This window comes from Thamnophis sirtalis, unplaced genomic scaffold (genome assembly GCF_051295495.1).
Source record: "Thamnophis sirtalis isolate CommonGarterSnake01/CBP01778 unplaced genomic scaffold, rThaSir2_p1.2 scaffold_9, whole genome shotgun sequence".
Lineage (NCBI taxonomy): Eukaryota > Metazoa > Chordata > Lepidosauria > Squamata > Natricidae > Thamnophis > Thamnophis sirtalis.
In genome coordinates, this window is record NW_028261389.1 from 17,774,827 (window position 1) to 17,793,203 (window position 18,377).

The following is an 18,377-nucleotide window of genomic DNA, read 5'->3' on the forward strand; positions in this document are numbered from 1 at the left end:
ATAACTCAAATGACTTTTATTCAACACTGTGGACCCTTTCCAACAATGCAATTATCCAAATTACCAGTTAACAAGAAATTATTATCAAATTCAATTTCCTATTGATAGGAAAGCAATAACAATAGCAATAGATTTGTATACCGCTTCACGGTGCTTTACAGTCCTCTCTAAGCAGTTTACAGAGTTCAGCATATTGCCCCCAATAATCTGGGCCCAAAGGAATCAATCCAGTAGACATGTTCTATATGGGAGGTCCTTGCTGCTCTCGGAGGACAGTTTTCTTGCAGATGTTTCATTTTCCAACTAGGTAGGATCATCAGTCTAGTAGGGAGTGAGGTTTGCTCTCATATTCTAGTCGCTTGCCCAGTCAGTGTCGGTAGGAATGGGTTTGGTGATACTTTGGTGCAGTGGTGGGTTTCAAAAATTGTTTGAACCTACTCTGTGGGTGTGGCCTCCTTTGTGGGAGTGGCTTGCCGCCCATGTGACCGGATGGGAGTGGCTTGCCGCCCATGTGACCGGATATGAAGATGCTGACGACACTTGTCAGAGCCACCTTAAATTACCTCACACACAGCACTGGCATGCATAAGAATATGATGTAAACTTGTTTTTTAAAAGGCATCTTTGGTTTGCGTTAAAACAACTTCAACACACGCAATGTTCTGATTGCACCACAAATGCAGTAGTCATCCTTACCTTTCACAGAGGCACTGAGTTTTGTAAATATGAGCATGATAGTGTAGAATAATCATATCCAAGGACCAGAGGTGGGTTTCAAAAAAAATTGGAACCTCTTCTGTAGGTGTGGCCTGCTTTCCGGGTCCACTGGTGGAACCTCTTCTAACTGGTTCGGTAGATTTGACAAACCGGTTCTACCATATAGGTGCGAACTGGTAGGAACCCACCTCTGCTTTGGTGGTATTGTTAGCTTATTTGGTAGTTCCTGTATTGTTTACTTCTTGATTGTTGGCCTGATATTAATCTTGGTATTAATCTATGCTCCTCCAAGGTTGATTGCAAGGACGTTTTGCTCTTTTCCTCTTTTTGGCTTGTTGATTATATCCTTTGAATGCTATGTAGATGTTATTTATGTCTATGTGCCCATTGATGGCTGATTGGTCAGAGTGCTAGGCTTTCAAGAATTCCCAAGCATTTTGGGGCTTGCTTGATCTAGGATGGTCACAGTTTCCCAGCTGAAAGTATAATTAAGTCATAGGAGTTTTCATTAGGTTTTCTGCTAGTTCATGGATGCCACCTGTCAGTCTTCTCCCTGTTTGTCGTACAGAATGGCTGAGGTAGTCCTTACACTGTATGTTGTAAATGATTTCTGTTTTTTCTTCATAAAAACCAGAGATAAACAACATTTATTTTTAAATGTACTTTATGGCATTGTTGCTGTTGCGCATTTCTGAGTTCAACCATGGTTTGCTTTAGACATGGCTTATTGAATAAGTTGCCATTCATAAGACATAATAATCTAAAACCAATCGAATCGCATTATGATTTAGAATGCTGCGTGACAACAGCCTTTCAATGGCTTGATGGCAATCATACCCTCACTGTCAAAAAATGTTCCATGTTCCCAACCAGTTCAGACAACTACACAAAACACATGGACTTTCTCATTCTCTCAAATAGGAGCTGATTCTGGAGAGCTAATGGGAAAGGATCTAGGGCTGTGATAGCAAACCTATGGCATGCATGCCGGAAGTGGCATGTAGAGCCATTTCTTCAGGCACGCAAGCCGTTGCTCTTCTGGGTCCGGCACACCGGCCAGCTGGTTTTCACATGCATGGGAACTCTGGAAACTGGAAGAGCAGCTGTCTGGTGCGCATGCGCACCATCCAGCTGCTCTTCGTGCATGCATGCATGTCAGAAACCGGAAGAACTGGCACCAGAAACCAGAAGATCATCTTCCTGGCACGTGCATGCATGCAGAGCAGCTGCTTTTCCAGTATACAGTACACGGACACACATGCACACTCCCGTTTCGACACTCCGTGCCAAAAAGTTTCGCCAACACTGATCTAGAGCAAGTCAACAATGGCCAACTCTCCATGGCCAAGTCACTGAGGAACAATTCAACGCTGCATTAATTCCTTCATTCACTTACTTTTATTATTATTGGGGACCACGTTTTCATCGAAATTATAGGAACTTTTCTATCTCTGGATTGACCTTCTTTATATTGTTATTATTGGCCACAGTTCCATTGGAATTAACTTAACTTTTGCATTTGTTGAATTGTCCTGTTGCGAATTCTCCTGCAGCGAGTTGCCCATGGCGAGTTGTCCCATTCTGAATCAGAAAAATGCAACTGGCATAAATAGGAAAAGAAGATTTATGCCCTTCTCTCTCTCGTTGTAAAAGTATTCCATACCTAAGTTTTCTTGTGAGAAAAGCCCTGACTGGCACCAATGGAATGAGAAATACAGGAAGACTGATGCCTTGAATCAGCCCCATCTGATTTAAGAGACATTCATACAACTGCACTGACAAGTTAAGAGCAGGGTCAGAACTGCTCCACGCAGAGTTATGCATCTGGTTCAGCAATTACCCAGCTGTGATCATCCACACTGAATACTCTCTGGAATAACTTTCTGTACATTTTCAATTTGTCAGTTTAATTGTGTGAATTGTTCCATTCGTTATTCCCGAGTCATACTCCTGCTTTTCCTTTGCTCACTTTAATACATGACAAAACCACTTCACACAAATGAAAATTCGGCAGCGACACCACAGCTACCCAGATGATTTTTCTGTAATGGGAATCATAGAAGCAGGCTGTTCTTTGCAATGCTTCGGCCCATCTAACGCTCAATGAAACATCAACTCCGAATGTTAAGATTCTTAAGAAAAGAGAAAGAATCAGTGCATTCTTGAGACACGGGAAATAATGGTAGAGTGATTTCTGTAGAGCAGTGTTTCTCAACCTCTGCAACTTTAAGAAGTATGGGTTTCGACTCCCAGAATTCCCTAGGCAGCATGCATTGGTTGAGGAATTCTGGGAGTTGAAGTCCGCATGTCTTAAAGTTGCAAAGACTGAGAAATACTGCTATAAAGAGAGTTTGCTCCAACAACTGGATTCTAATGCATGCATCTTATTGGTTATTCCTAGGGCATGTCAAGTTTTTCAACTTTCAATTTCAAAAACATTAGGGGTGCTCAAAAGTTGTGACAAGCCTTGGGGATTGTAAAGATATTTTTGTTACTTTATTATACTATAGATGTGCTTGGTAAGTAACTACATAAATACCATAACTCTTCAACATTTTGTTTGTTTCATCAGACGTAGCCAATCTAAGACCCCCAACTTCATACCATGAATGTTCTCTCAATTCATAAACATGATATGCCCCAAGCATTATGGGATTCATTTATCCCAGAGGGAGTGTTGTGCCACCTTTGCAGAGCTGAAGTATGTGTGAAAACAACCTCTCATGTGCACAGCTTAAGAAATATTTAATTGTTGTACAAACTCTTAAAATTGGTTCTTTGTAGCACTAAATCTGGATGTTCTTTAAAATATAAGGATAGTTTGCATGATTAATTTCACCTAACTGGAGTAGAGCTATAGCAGAACAGTGCCTAACCATGAGTTCTTTACAGGTATGAAATTACTCTGACTAAACTGGGATGCTCACTGGGGGAAGCAATTATGTGGGGGAAAGTTAGCACTAAAAGGGAACCAGGCTGTCAAAGAATGCAATGGCTCGACACCATCAAAGCTGACACCAGCCAATGCATAGAAAAACTCAAAGAAGCAGTGCAAGACTGAAAGATGTGGAAAGATTCGGCCCATAGTATCACCAAGAGTCAGAAACAACTGAATGGATAATATCATCAAACTGAGATGCATCTTTGCACCAAGGGATAATGGGATTGTCTTGATTTTGGTATAGTGCCAGGGGTCGGTTGCTAGGGGTTTGCAAGGGTTCGGGAGAACCTCTACCTAGGATTCTGTTTAGTTCGGAGAACCCCCAAATCCCAGTCCTGGCTGGCCCCGCCCCACCCACCCCTTCCAGGAGTCCCCACGGGGTCCATTTTGGATGCAGGTAAGTGTAAGGCGCGCACAGAAGCTCAGGGAGGGTGAAAAACGGGCCAACCAGAAGTTTGGGAAGGCCGGAAATGGGCCCATTTCTGGCCTCCAGAGGATCTCCAGAGCCTGGGGAGGCCGTTTTTGTCCTCCCAGAGGCTCAATGAAAGCCTCCGGAGGCCAGGGAGGGCAACCCCCCCTCCTGTAGTGCAGGAGGCCAATTAGGCCACGCCCACCATGGCCACAGCCACCCAGCAACCGGGCAGAGAACCCCTTGCTAACATTTTTGAAGCCCGCCCTTGGTATAACGCTATGTGTGAATCTAGCTGCTGTGTTTGTAAAACATAATTTCTAACTTAATGCACTGTGAGAACCAGTTAACTGTGATTTACGCTTCAATCTGTATGTGTAATTGCAGTCGCTGACTTGTCAGTCAAATCATATCTTTTTGTCTCCAACTAGGAAAAATGGCAAAATATCATTCAGAAAGCCTATTGTGCTTAATTAGAGCTTCCGTTGTGTTTGAACAATGGTTGATCAAAACTCAAATATACAGTTCAAACAAAGCATTATATTATACTTCTAACTACACCTCCTACTCTATAGGCCTTGCAGAGATGCAGGCACAGTAGCAGGTTAAATTTGATTGAATTCTTATTTTTAATGGGGAAGGGGAAGTTTGAATCTGTAAATCTGTCATAGAACGAATGACACTAATTCAGTGAAATACAGTTTTGTAAAAAGACATACTGTATATAGACTTGCCCCCTCAAAAAAAAAGCAACATGTTTTTGTTCCTTATTTGATTTATATGGGCACCTCTCCAACTGGAGCTTAAGGCAACATAGCAGATTTTGGAGCAAGATATAAAATACTTTAGAAACACAACCCACTCTCCCACACAGGAGATAGCAAAAGCCACCTGAGTATTTTGCTTTATGTCTAAGAACAAGCAACTCCTTTGTCTTTATAATATCTCATAATATTTTGAACTGCTATTTGTGTTACTTTGTGTAATCCAAGTCTCTAAAGCATTATAAAGTACTCATGATTAAATTTACACACAGCTCATCTTCCAAGTTTCATTGCCAACACTAGATTCTGAGTGTGTTTGCACTCAGTGTGTAGGCTAAATTGTCAGATGTTTTCTAAATAACATTCTTTTTCTAACAATGGAAAACATTCCGTGAACACTTGCTTTGTAATTTCTAAGCAAGTAAGTTTAAGGAAAGGATTACAAGGAAAAGGATTAAGATTGAAGAGTTTAAAGATGTTTTAGGGGAAAAAACCCATCAGAATAGATGAAACGACCATATTTTTCAGAGTATAAGACGCACCAAGATTTTGAAGAGGCAATTTTTAAAAAAAAGTTTTTGCACTCTGCAGACTTCCCCAAAACAGCTTGGTTTTTTTTGCGAAAATGGGCCCTTTTTTGACAAAAAAAGGCCACGCATGGCCTTTAGGAGTTTGTTGAGTGCTCCTGGGGCTGGCGGGGGGGGGGGGGCAAAAAAAGCCAAAAATGGGCCGTTTTTTGTCCAAAAAAGGGCATAGCCTTTAGGAGGCTTATGGAGTGCTCCTGGAGGCTGGAGGGGCAAAACCGAGCAAAAAATGGCCCATTTTCCACTCATTTTTGCCCTCCTCAGCCCCCAGGAGCATTCTGGAAGCCTCCTAAAGGCTATGCACGGCCATTTTTCCAAAGGGGGCAGGGTTTCAGGAGGCCAAAAATGCTGTATTCTGTGTATAAGATGCACCCAGATTTTCACCCTCTTTTTTGAGGGAAAAGGGTGCGTCTTATACTCTGAAAATATATGGTAAGAAAGTCCAAGTCTTCCATTATGATAAGTTAAAAAGCCTTGGGCACATCCTAATACACTACTCTTACTTCTTTTTTTAACCCACTCGTTCCTCTCTTTTTATACTCCTATCAAATTTGGTTATGGAGGGATCCTAAGGAAGAGCAAGTTGATTTTTTGCCAGTTTTCTATTAAAATTGCAGTGGGTTAAGTAATCAAGAAGGATCCTAGGCACAATCATAAATAAAAATTGTCTTGTCAAACAAAACTCTAACATATTCTCCCCAATACCCAACAGCTAGATGTCCAGGAAAAATTGAAATTGATTTTGCAGAAATATCACATCCACAAGGTCCTATTTTATGGACGTATTAAAAACTGATGCAATCAACTTCTATCAAAGCTATTTCAACAAATTTATTTCAAAGAAGAAAGGTATTATTCAGTTCCTTTGGGTATGTGAGTGGATTAATACTGATGTTAGTTATCTGGGTTGCTAGTTTGTTTATTTCTATTGCTAAATTTCTATGTATTGGTTGTGTTTACACTATTTTTACATAGTAGGCCACCCAGCATCAGGATGGAGTTGGGTTCTGCCAAAGTTCACTTAAATGGGTAAATAAACATGCACTATCATTTTCACCCTAGCAAATCTCCATGACTCCAAGTCACGTCACTGTAATTCAGCTGCTAAATTTTGGAGGAGGAATTGAATGTTTGCATTCAAATTCCTATTCCTATCCTTAAATTAAACAAGCAAACAAAAAAAGAACTAGTTGGTAGCTCCTTCCCACTAATTTATTGAGATTTCTTGAATAATCTACAATTATTTGGGCAAACCAATAAGTCATAAATCATGGCTTATAAAATGTAGTGTTTATACTCATACAGTATGCTAAGGCAGCATGAACCAGCATGGTTTAGCATGAACCAAGGGTCTGTCTAGCCAACATCTTCCATAGAAAGAACATAATACATGTTTTTGGAACACAAAGGTAAACTTTAAGTGTGGAGAAAAGCTTATTTACCTTAAAAGCCATGAAACAATGTAGACAAAGGAGAAGCATTACGAAGGCCAGGATCAGGGTAGCAAAATTCCTCAGATCCCAGATTGATTCCACCAGAGGAATACTCCCAACCTGCCAGTCGTAGCACAGCGTAATTGGGGCCAGTAGAAGCCAGGCGTTGAAGGCCAGGAGGTAGGAATAAGTAAGAAACCTGCAAAAAGAAACACAAAATTAAAACAATCTGCATGTTTCTCCAGCGGAAGAAACAGCCAGTTCAATAGGACTATGCAATGTTGAGATTCAACCCCCAAAAGCTGATTCCAAGTATGCACTGCCTGTTCCGGAAATGGGGAGGGGACGACGACACACAAATGCTTTAAAATGTTACAGAGGGACTCTGCAGGTAGTCCTCAACTACAATTGGGCCAGAACTTCCATCAATAGGCAAAACAGTCATTAAGTGAGCCACACGAGACTTCATGATCGTTTTGCTGCAGTCGTTAAGCAAATCACACAGACATTAAGTGAATCCAGCTCCCCCCCCCCCATTATCTTTGCTTGTCAATGGAATAGTCCCAAACGACAATCATATGATCCCGGGACGTTGTAATCATCATAAATACATTCTGGTTACCAAGAACCCAAATAGCAATTGAATGACTGTTGGGACACTGAAATGATTACTGTATTTTTCGGACTATAAGACGCACCGGTGTATAAGATGCACCAAGATTTCGAAGAGGTAAGTAAGAAAAAAAGTTTTTGCTTTCCTCCAGCCCCCAGGAGCATTCCGCAGGCTTCATCAGGGCTGAGGAAGGGCATAAACACCATTTTTGCAAAACAACAAGCAGAAAACGGGCTATTATTTGCAAATACAGAGGCATTTTTGCCTTCCCCCAGCCTTGCTGAAGCCTGCAGAGTGCTTCTGGGGGCTGGAGGAAGGCAAAAACCCCTCAGTTTTTGCAAAAAAAAAAATCGGCCCATTTTTCACAAAAACAGAGGCATTTTTGCCTTCCCCAGCCCTGTTGAAGCCTGCAGAGTGCAAAAATGGGATGTGGGGGCGGGGCTTCGGGAGGCCAAAAATGGCTGTATTTGGTGTATGACACACCAACATTTCCACGCTTTTTTACTCTTATACACTGAAAAATACGGTAAGTTCTAGGACCAGTCATAAGCCCGGTGTCACCTACATCCATGGGTGCGGTGCGCACACACACACGCAAGCATTTTAGCATCAAATGACACTTCCACAAGCCTCCTTGACGCTCCAGCTGCTCTACAGAGAGTCGTGCAGGCGCTGTATGCGCCATGCACATGTGCGTAAGCACCATGCGTGTGTGCCTAAGCGCCAAAACTTAAAGCACAGGTAAGGAGTGCAGGCGGGTGGGTGGGCCCGCTGGAGCATCGTACCGGAATGGTACCCGGTGCTCCGGGCAGGATCCAGTACACCTCTACCGGGGCGTACCGCCTGCAACCCATCACTGATGCACACATAAAGAAAGCGTGAAAAAGTATTACTCATATATTATCTTTCTCTAAGTTTAAAACTTAAGGAATACAGAGGTCTTAAAATATTTAACTTTTATAAAAATATTAGCTGGCAGTGGGCGGTTGGAGTAGCAATAGCAATAGCAGTTAGACTTATATACCGCTTCATAGGGCTTTCAGCCCTCTCTAAGCGGTTTACAGAGTCAGCATATTGCCCCCAACAACAATCTGGGTCCTCATTTTACCCACCTCGGAAGGATGGAAGGCTAAGTCAACCCTGAGCTGGTGAGATTTGAACAGCCGAACTGCAGTCAGCTGAAGTAGCCTGCAGTGCTGCATTTAACCACTGCGCCATCTGTTATAGTAGATGACCTATAACAGTGATGGTGAACCTTTTCGGCACTGAGTGCCCAAACTGGAAAATGCGTGCATGAGTGCACCCCGGAGTGCCGGAAACCAAAAGACCAGCTGGCCAGTGTACATGCCAGCTAATCTTCTGGTTTCGCTTCCCCAAACGGCCATAAACAGCCAAAAACCAGGCATACCCACACCTGCCAGCTGGGTCTTGGGTTTCCGACATGCGAATGCGCACCAGCCAGCTGGTCTTCGTTGGTGCCGGAGCACTGGAAACCTGAAGAGCAGCTGACCGGTGTGAGCATTCCTGTTTTTTGGCTGTTTATGGCGATTTGGGGGGCCGAAAACCAGAAGAACAGCTGGCGATGGTGTGCACGCCATAGTTTCTCCATCACGGACCCATAAGCTCCCTTCCAACTTTGTTAATCTGTCAATCTGAGGGTAGGAATCACCACAGGGGAGATCTCAGAGAAATAATAAACAATAGATAGCACAATTACAATACAATACAAAGCAATTTTAAGCAATAGAAACTGTATATTTACACAGGGAACCTCTTGTCCCATTCAGACAGGACAGACAGTGGTGAGAGTGCCCAATTTATCACTCAAGATACGGGTGTATCTTGAGTTCTTTAGCAACCCAGGCCTTCCTTGGGTTTCCTCTTCCCATTGAGCATTAGAAATGGTGCCAGAACACATAAACATTGGATTGTTTTTCTTGTGGGCTAGCTAGGCTACTTATGTTTTATATTAAAAACCAATTTTATATGCTCTGATAATACAGTATGTGCAAACTGAAGAGGAAGCGAAGATTACAATGTTAAACCCCAGCAAGATATGGGAATCGTTACAGGAACTAAGAAACCAGAGAAAGTGATTAAAACTTTTAAATATAGTTGAGACAACACAATGCACTACATTGTGTGAAGCCAGCAAGTGTATAGATTCTGCAAATCGTCTTATATATTTGTCATATAAACATAAAAATGTGATATCCAGAATTTCTTCTCTTCCCATTGTTTCTGAAAAGGGATATTAGATTTGTTCAATACTTTTGACATCTTCTCGGAAACTATACTTAACAAAAAACATGAAAAATATGGATATCGTCTCAATGGCTTTTCATTGTTTTTGTTGGGTCTTGGGACCTCTTAAATTCTTCTCATACCATCTGCCAACTTCTTTTGACTGACTTATTTCCCAGATTCTAAAACATTCATCACACACTGCTCATAACTGTCTGGTTCACATCTCAGCTCATCACAACAGGAAATCTCTTGGTTACATTACTTTTTGCCAAATAATGAAAGTTCTCGTTAAATTTGAACAGTTTAGAATTGATTTGCCAAACATCACAGTAGGAACCAAAGAAAGCTCATATTGATTCACTGCAAGCCAGTTTGAAAACTCATGGATTCCATTTGTGAACTACCTTCCCGCTGGGGTGGATCAAAATCTAAGACCGCCTACAAGAAGAGTTATTAAACTTAGAGCCAGAAAATCAAGATCCTAAGAATTATTTCATGAGGCTTTCATTAGTGGCTCTTCCATTGCTTTGTAAAACATATTGAAGACTTAAAAGCATATCTCCACAGCTAATGCATTTAGTATCACTGATATAAACAACCTAAGGGGAAAAACACAATGCAAGGTCTACTAAGGACACAGGGCTATAATTGGGTATGAAAGATAGCAAACACATCTATGAATATGAATATCAAATCTGAATACTCCCATCTGCCTCTGGCAAGGAACACAAAAAACTAATTGCTATAGAGAGAATAATAGAGAAGAAAGCTTTAAGCTATTATTTTCCTGGGATGAGCTACAGATACTTGAGAAATTTCACTGTTGGGTTACATATTTCAGAGATGCTTTTTTGCTCCTTTTTATTTGTAAAAAAGTAAAGGTTTCTGACTGACTGACATGTCTGACTCTAGGGCACGATTCTCATCTCCATTTTTTGATTAAGGGAGTCAGCGTTGTCCAAAGACACTTCCATGGTCATGTGGCAACAGAGGTGGGTTCCTACCAGTTCGCACCTATTCGGTAGAACCGGTTCGTCAAATCTACCGAACCGGTTAGAAGAGGTCCCACCAGTGGACCCGGAAAGCAGGTCACACCTACGGAAGAGGTTCCAAAGTTTTTTGAAACCCACCACCGGTCCTTGGATATGATTATTCTAAACTATCATGCTCATATTTATAAAACTCAGTGCCTCTGTGAAAGGTAAGGATGACTACTGCGTTTGTGGTGCAATCAGAACATCGCGTGTGTTGAAGTTGTTTTAACGCAAACCAAAGATGCCTTTTAAAAAACAAGTTTACATCATATTCTTATGCATCCCAGTGCTGTGTGTGACGTAATTTAAGGTGGTTCTGACAAGTGTCGTTGGCATCTTCATATCCGGTCACATGGGCGGCAAGCCATTCCCACAAAGGAGGCCACACCACCAGAGTAGGTTCGAACAATTTTTGAAACCCACCACTGTGTGGCAACCACATCTATACAGCAAAAGTGTATGGAATGCTGTTACATTCCCACAGAAGTGGTACCTATTAATCTATTTACATTTGCAAGTGTAGGAAGTTAGCACCCACCTTCTCCCAGAACAATGAAATATTCTAGGAAATATTAAAAAGGCAGAATATTATATTTCCCTGGATGAGAAAAGGAGAAACATGTTTTTAAGTACAAAGCAACTTCCTGCAGCTCCAGGGTGATTTGATTAAGACATGGCCCTCAGGACATGATAGAATTAGTCCTTTACCCATCTCACCACATGGTTCCTGGGAAGATTACATCACCCAGCAAGACTCAACCAAGCCTAGGACACAGACAGCTTACAAGGTTAGCTAAGACCCCCGCCCACCTGGCAGCCAATGGAATACATTTCTTGTACAGGAACAGGAAGCTGCAAGGTGCCCCCCCCAAAAAAAGCCATGTGATCCTATCCACCATTAAACCATCTTTCCAAGCAGTCTCCATGTTTCCAGTGTCTTTCTTCCCACTTGGAACTGAACCCAGATGGACATTTCTTCCAACACATGTTTTCGAACTGCTAGGCAGACAGGAGCTGGGCCGGAATGGGAGCTCACCCCATCGTGCAGTGTTTGGGTCTTGAACCCAGGAATAGGAGTTCACCCCATTGTGCAGAGCTTAGGTCTCGAACTGGGCTGTCTTTATTGGTTTGGAAAACATTACCCCAATACTTCTAAAAATATATTTTGGAGATATATCTATTCAACAATGCGGAATATAGATCAAATGCATTTATGTATTTAAATGGGTGGTTTTTTTAAACTGCTGAGTAATGCAGAATCAGGTGATGAAGAGCCTTTGAACAAATACCCTGAAACCTGTACTGATAAAGATTACAGGTAGTCCTTGACTTATGATCATTCTTTTAGCGACCATTCATGCAGCTGCACTGAAAAGGTGACTCATCATCAGTTCTTGCACTTACAACCATCACAACATCCCATCCTCACATGATTAAAATTTTGGCTCTCAGCAACTGACAAGCAATTGCCATTTGCAACTTTCCTACCTGGCTTTTGACAAGCAAAGTCAATGGGGGGATGCTGGATTCACTTAACAGCCATACTATTCACTTAACAATTGGCGTGATTTGCTTAATAACTTGTAGCAAAAAAAAAAAAAGGTCGTAAAATCAGGTGTGAGTCGCTTAACAGTTGTTTTGCTCAGCAATGGAAATTATGATCCCAAGTGCAAATAGAAATACATATTATTTCCATGGCAAGGAAGATAAAGCAGAAATGGTTAAACTGATTGTTCTATTTAAAAAGGAGAATACATTTATGTTTTTGTTATTTGGATATCACTTTTGGATTTTGTGCAATGAAAAAAAAAAGAAACTTTGACTTTCGTTATGATATTTAGATAGAAATGGTTAGCTTTGTACTAATGTGTAAAAATAAAAAGTTGAGGCTGTAATGTTATCTTGCTCTGTGCTAAAGAGTCAGAAGTCAATGCCTTTTTCTTTCTTCCCTTATACTTCATATTTTCTTTCCCCCTTTTTTTCTTCCTTTAATTTCCTATTTTTATGTTTCTTTGCATTTTATACATTGATAAAACAATAGAAGTCTAAGTTTAAAAAAAAAGAAAAAAGAGGCTTCCTATCAATTCCTACCGGTATGTACTTGTCAGTGGTGGGCTGCTGGGGTTCGAGAGAACCTCTAGCTAAGATTCTGTGCAGTTCGAAGAACCCCCAAATCCCACAGGCTGGCCACGCCCATCCTACCTCGCCCCTCCCAGGAGTCCCTACGCGGCACATTTTGGATGCAGGTAAGTGCAGGGTCTGTGCGGAGACTCGGGGAAGGCAAAAACTGGGCCTACCAGAAGTCCAGAGGGGCTCCAGAGCCTGGGGAGGCTGTTTTCGCACCCCTGGAGGCTCGAGGAAAGCAATCTCCCCCCGCCCGGCCGTGGTGCAGGAGGCCGACTAGGCCATGCCCACCATGGCCATGCCCACCCAGCAACTGGGCAAAGAAGCCCCTGCTAACATTTTTGAAGCCCACCCCTGCTTGTGCTGTCCTCCTACACAGATTGGCACAGATCTCACACATGCCACCTGTGTGTCTATCAGGGGTGGGTTTCAACCGGTTCGCGGCGGTCCCTGCGAACCGGTTGGTCAGCGAACCCGGAAGTAAGTAACTTCTGGGAACGGCGAAGGGCCCACCCGTCCGCCCGCGGTCCTTACCCGGTTTTGACGAGTTCTGCGCTTCCATGCATGCGCAGGATGCATACAGCGCCTGCGCGATCCTCCAGGAGCAGCTGGAGCATCGCACAGGCGCTAGTATGCATGCGTGCACTGCGCACGTGCACGAGGACGCCGCCGACCCCGTTCCAACCGAACCGGTTGGAACGGGGCGAGAAACCCACCGCTGGTGTCTATATGCAGATTATCAGAACAAGAGTACAATAATTTACCAGTTCCAATATATCCACAGCTACATACACGTACAGGAGAAGCTATGATGATTAACTTTTGAAAATGATTTATTTGACCAAGACAGGTATACCAGCAATACCAAAGGAAGAAAAAGCTGGGTGATCTAAAAGCAATGCTTCGACATAAACCAATTCAGCTAAGATAGAAAGCTCATAAATAACAGACCCTGGTTACAATTGCAGCCACGGTGCTTTACAACCTTATTATAAAGTGCTTTATCGGGTGCAGTTGATTTAGAGCCTATGCAAAAGATGAGAACACTCCTGAGAAAAAAGCTCTCAGTGTTAAGTGGCAAAGAAAAAAATATATTATTCTGACTGAAAGCCACTACCGCAGCCTTCCTGTGTTTAGGTAGAATGAACATTCTGTTGGTTATCTAAGACACGAAACACATGGATAATGGATCACAAACTTAGCCATGTTGTTCTGTTCTACTCAACCCCTGAGAAAATGGGCTTTTACTTCTCCAGAGGCTCCGAGTTTACTCTTCTGCCAAGACACAAAGAGCTGTTTCTCTGGGCCACTCTCTCGAATGGTGGCTTGTCTGCTGTAGCTTCTTGCAAACATGCTCAGGGACAAACCTGGTCAGATCAGGTCAAATAATTCAGAATATTGAAGGTTTGCATTGTAATGCCTTTTGTCTTCCAAAGATGGGGCTTCAATTGTATTAGAAGCATTAAAGGTTTCCCTGTGATCGTTTTTACAGAGTGCAAATTTAAAACATGATCGCTCAACACGGATTTCTCTCTTCTTCCAAAGAAACTGCCTATTTTAAACAAGGACCTAACAAGACCACTTCGTAAAACACCACTTTGAGGGGAATTCTAACGGGTATTTAACAAAACCAGCAGCTGCGTGGTTTTGATGTAATAACCCAAAAGGTAAGGAAAAGATCAGGAAAAAGATGTGTTGTTTCTTCTCTAGAGATCCAATTTCAATATTCTCCTAAGTATTTTGGCATACATTGCTTCCTCTTTTAAGTTTACAAATGGCTGCTCCAAATTGGGAGGGGATTGTTTTTGCTATAGTTTCCTCCCACACTGCAGCAATCATAGCTAACTGTATTGCTGGCTTGCTCTGAAGAGGTGAAATAGCTCTGCTTTTTATTCTCTGAATTCCAGGGGGGAGACAGTGGCGCACAAATATACAGCAAAAAGGCATACTTATTAAACATTTATCCACGCTGATCAGAGGTGGTATTCAGCCAGTTCTGACCGGTTCTGGCGAACCAGTAGCAGAAATTTTGAATAGTTCGGAGAACTGGCAAATACCACCTGTGACTGGTTCTGCCCCCAAGCTATTTGCTGTGTCCCGAGTTCCAGTGATCGGCTGGGTCTTCTTCTGTTGCCCTGCACAGGAGAACGGAGCTGGAAAGCAGGTTAGTAGGGTGGGGAGGGAATGGGAATTTTGCAGTATCCTTCCCCTACCATGTCCACCAAGCCACACCCACAGAACCGGTAGTAAAAAAAAATTAATCTAACCACTGAAGCTGATGGTGGTTATATGTCTTGTATCTCTTAGCAGGAACAGCACCCAGATGACCTTTTCAAAATCTGGCAGATAAACAGGATGAATCCTGATTAATATTTGGATGGCCTCGAACATCAGATCTGCAGATCTGTTATAAAGCTTACTCAATACTCTGAATAATCAAAGTTTTGGAACTGGGCTTATCCCCGAGGACATTCAGAGTATGCTCTTAAAACAACCACCAGGCCAAAAGGATTTGGGAACCTCTGCTTTATATAAAGCATCCAAGAATCCTCAAAAGAAAGACTGTTAAACCAATGATATGATGCGGAGGATCACACAGTCCATTCTTGAAGGCTAAATTGGAATGAAACAAATAAGATAATTGCAGTAGGAGCAGCAGATGGCTGCTAACCACATTAAACACCTTATCAAAATATACCAGGTAATCTATGAATGCTATGAAATATTCAAGATACATTTTGGAACTGGAAGTATTCACATGTGAAAGTCTCCAAACGTCATCTTTGGGAGAGTTGCTGAAATATTTATATTGAGATGATTTAATGGCAATGAGTTTTAACTCAGAGGAGTAACAGAACTCCTAAGTTCATTTTATTAAACACAGTTTTGAGGGGAAAGGCAACAAGGCATATAGACTATATTTGGTTTATATCAAAAAGAAGTAAACCCCAGTTAAATACCTTGTAAGAAGATATGGTGAGAATGAAGCTGGATTGTCCTGCTCTGAAAAGGCTGGCATGGAACCTCCCATTATCCATAGGCGAAAATACATAAGTAGGATCACCTTCAGATAAGAAGAGTAAATTCTTGGATTATTAAAGAGAAACTCAATTGTACATGGCCAGCAAATCTATAACTATTACAATACTTCATTGTTACTGGTCATCCCATTGCATCAAGCGATAACCTATCATTCCAAACTGAAATGATGACTCTTTATTATCTACAAAATACAAAAATAAAGGGGAGGGATAATTTGAACGCTGGTTTATCATTCATAAATGTACATGTGTTTTATTGGGTGAATTAATGAGTTGTTTCTAGACTGGAACAATGTTTGGATATAATAAATTAAGCATTTTGGTCAGCTAGCAAAAGGAACTTCTACCTGAGCTTCTCCCAAAGGTGCTTTTTCAAGAGGCAACTGGGTTTCACTTCTCATCCAAGAAGCTTCTTCAACGCTGACTGGATAGCTGGGAATGGAAGGATTTATACTCTTTGCAGACAGCTGGTCGTTTGCATCCTTTTAGCGAGTTGTTGTTTACCTGGAGGTTAATCTGGGTCATCAGGATCACTTGAGTGGTGCAAATGGGTGTGGAGCCTTCTTGGAACTGTTGAAAGGACTGTGTTGTAGATTGGAGATAGATAATGTCATATCCCACCCCCTCTGTTGAGAGAGGGCTGTTCAATTTTGACATAGATGGCCTCTTCAGCTGACACTCAGGTGACCCTGATGACACAGATAAATCTCCAGGTGACCTTAAGGACCGGCTAAAAGAATGCAAATGTCCAGTCTCTGCAAGGAGTATAAATCCTTCCATTCCCCACCACCCACTCAGAGCTGAAGAAGCTTCTTGGATGAGAAGTGAAACGTCTTCAAAAGAAAAAAACAGAAAGTCCAGTTGCCTCTTGAAAAAGCACCTTTGGGACAACCGTGACCTGGATGACTGAGAATCTCCATCGACATTTACCTGAGCTTCTGTTGATCAAAAAGATTTGTGATGCTGAAAATACCTTCATCTTAACCTGTTTCTAATCAGCACATCTTTTGAGTTATGACTGCCCTGACTGCTGAATTAGTTATGACTGCTGAATTAGTTTATTCTTTACACTCAGGGACTGATAGAATATAATTCACCTAAGACGTTAAAGAAGTTAAGAGAATGATGTATAGCAATACTTACATAGGTAAGTACCAAGGCAGCCCTCTTCAGAAAAGGTCTTGTGGAATGTAAGAATTTCTGCTTCTTACTCGGGGTCAGGTAACTAAAATAAAGCGGGAGAAAAAGACGATTATGATTTTTAAAATAAATTTCAGTATTGGTGGACATTAATACTTGGCTAATTTATTTACAAAATGGCCTTTCCACTGACCCCTGTGAACCGTATTCACACTTTAAAATAACGGCTTTCAGGCCAACATAAAGGAACTTAAGTGGAAGAAAAAGGAGGAGGCTTCATTATCATAGCAACACATAAGACAGTTTCTCAAAGTGTGAAGGAATCAAACAGCAATTAATACCCACCAGATGGCTGGGTGCTCATTCTTCTCACCTCTTTAAGCATTCAGATTGTACCTCAGACAATCTGAATCTTTAGGCAGAACCAGCAGCCATATAATAGTGTCTATAGTTCAGCTGTGTGTATCATAGTTTTCGCTCGTTAATTGAAGTGTATTTCTCAGAAGTGTTTAGAAGTGTGTAAATATTGTAAACTCTCTGGCCTTTTGTGCTATATGCTAAATAAATAAATAAATAAACAAATAAACAAACAAATAAATAAACAAATAAATAAATAATTCTGCTTCTTCAAAGTCCAACTTTTGCTTCCAAAGAGTCATCCTCCTCTTTTAACGACCCCATAATCCCTTGAGAGGTGGAGTCTGGGCAACTGAATAGAGCTGAATGTTTACTGGCTGGATGCCCTTCCTGTCACCAATGCGGAGGTGTGTTTTTTTTCAGCAGATATATTCTCGGTTGTGCCCAGAGAGAGAAATATCTGCCTCTACCTAGGATCGAACTCACAGCCTCCTGATTGTGAGGCAAGAGCTCCACCTCTAGGGCCACCATACAAAGAGTATCATAAGAAAATATCATGGTTTGCACAGTTCTGATCTTTGCGATTAAACGGGAGAAGAATGTGTTTGTATACAAGACTGTATCTAGATCTGGAATGTTCCAGGTCAAGTTAGGAATGGATTGAAAATTATTTGAAAGCCTTTTTTCTGATAAAATTCTTGTATTCCTTCGGCCACAGAATGGTTATGGGAGAGAATATCTTAGTGTAATGAACAACTACCAAATGCTCATCACTTGGGTGTATGAGATAACCCAGCAATCAAACTGAAGCTATAAAAAGAGTGCTGGAAGGAAGGAAGGAAGGAAGGAAGGAAGGAAGGAAGGAAGGAAGGAAGGAAGGAAGGAAGGAAGGAAGGAAGGAAGGGGGGGGGAGAAACCAGGCTTCCATCTTCCACTCCATCAAGTTTCATCTCAAATAGATTTGGCAAAAAGA

The 18,377-nt window shown here is 41.7% G+C and overlaps 1 protein-coding gene across 1 annotated transcript in view; it reads right to left on the reverse strand.

The window, feature by feature from the left end:
• TMTC1 (transmembrane O-mannosyltransferase targeting cadherins 1) overlaps positions 1 to 18,377 on the reverse strand; it is a 172,609-nt gene that overhangs the window by 88,955 nt on the left and 65,277 nt on the right. The window contains exons 6-8 of the mRNA XM_087722949.1: positions 17,051 to 17,132; positions 15,827 to 15,930; positions 6,858 to 7,047 (exon numbers count right to left, since the gene is read on the reverse strand). Of these exons, the coding sequence (XP_087579075.1) occupies positions 6,858 to 7,047; positions 15,827 to 15,930; positions 17,051 to 17,132 (376 nt within the window). The remainder of the gene's footprint in view (positions 1 to 6,857; positions 7,048 to 15,826; positions 15,931 to 17,050; positions 17,133 to 18,377) is intronic.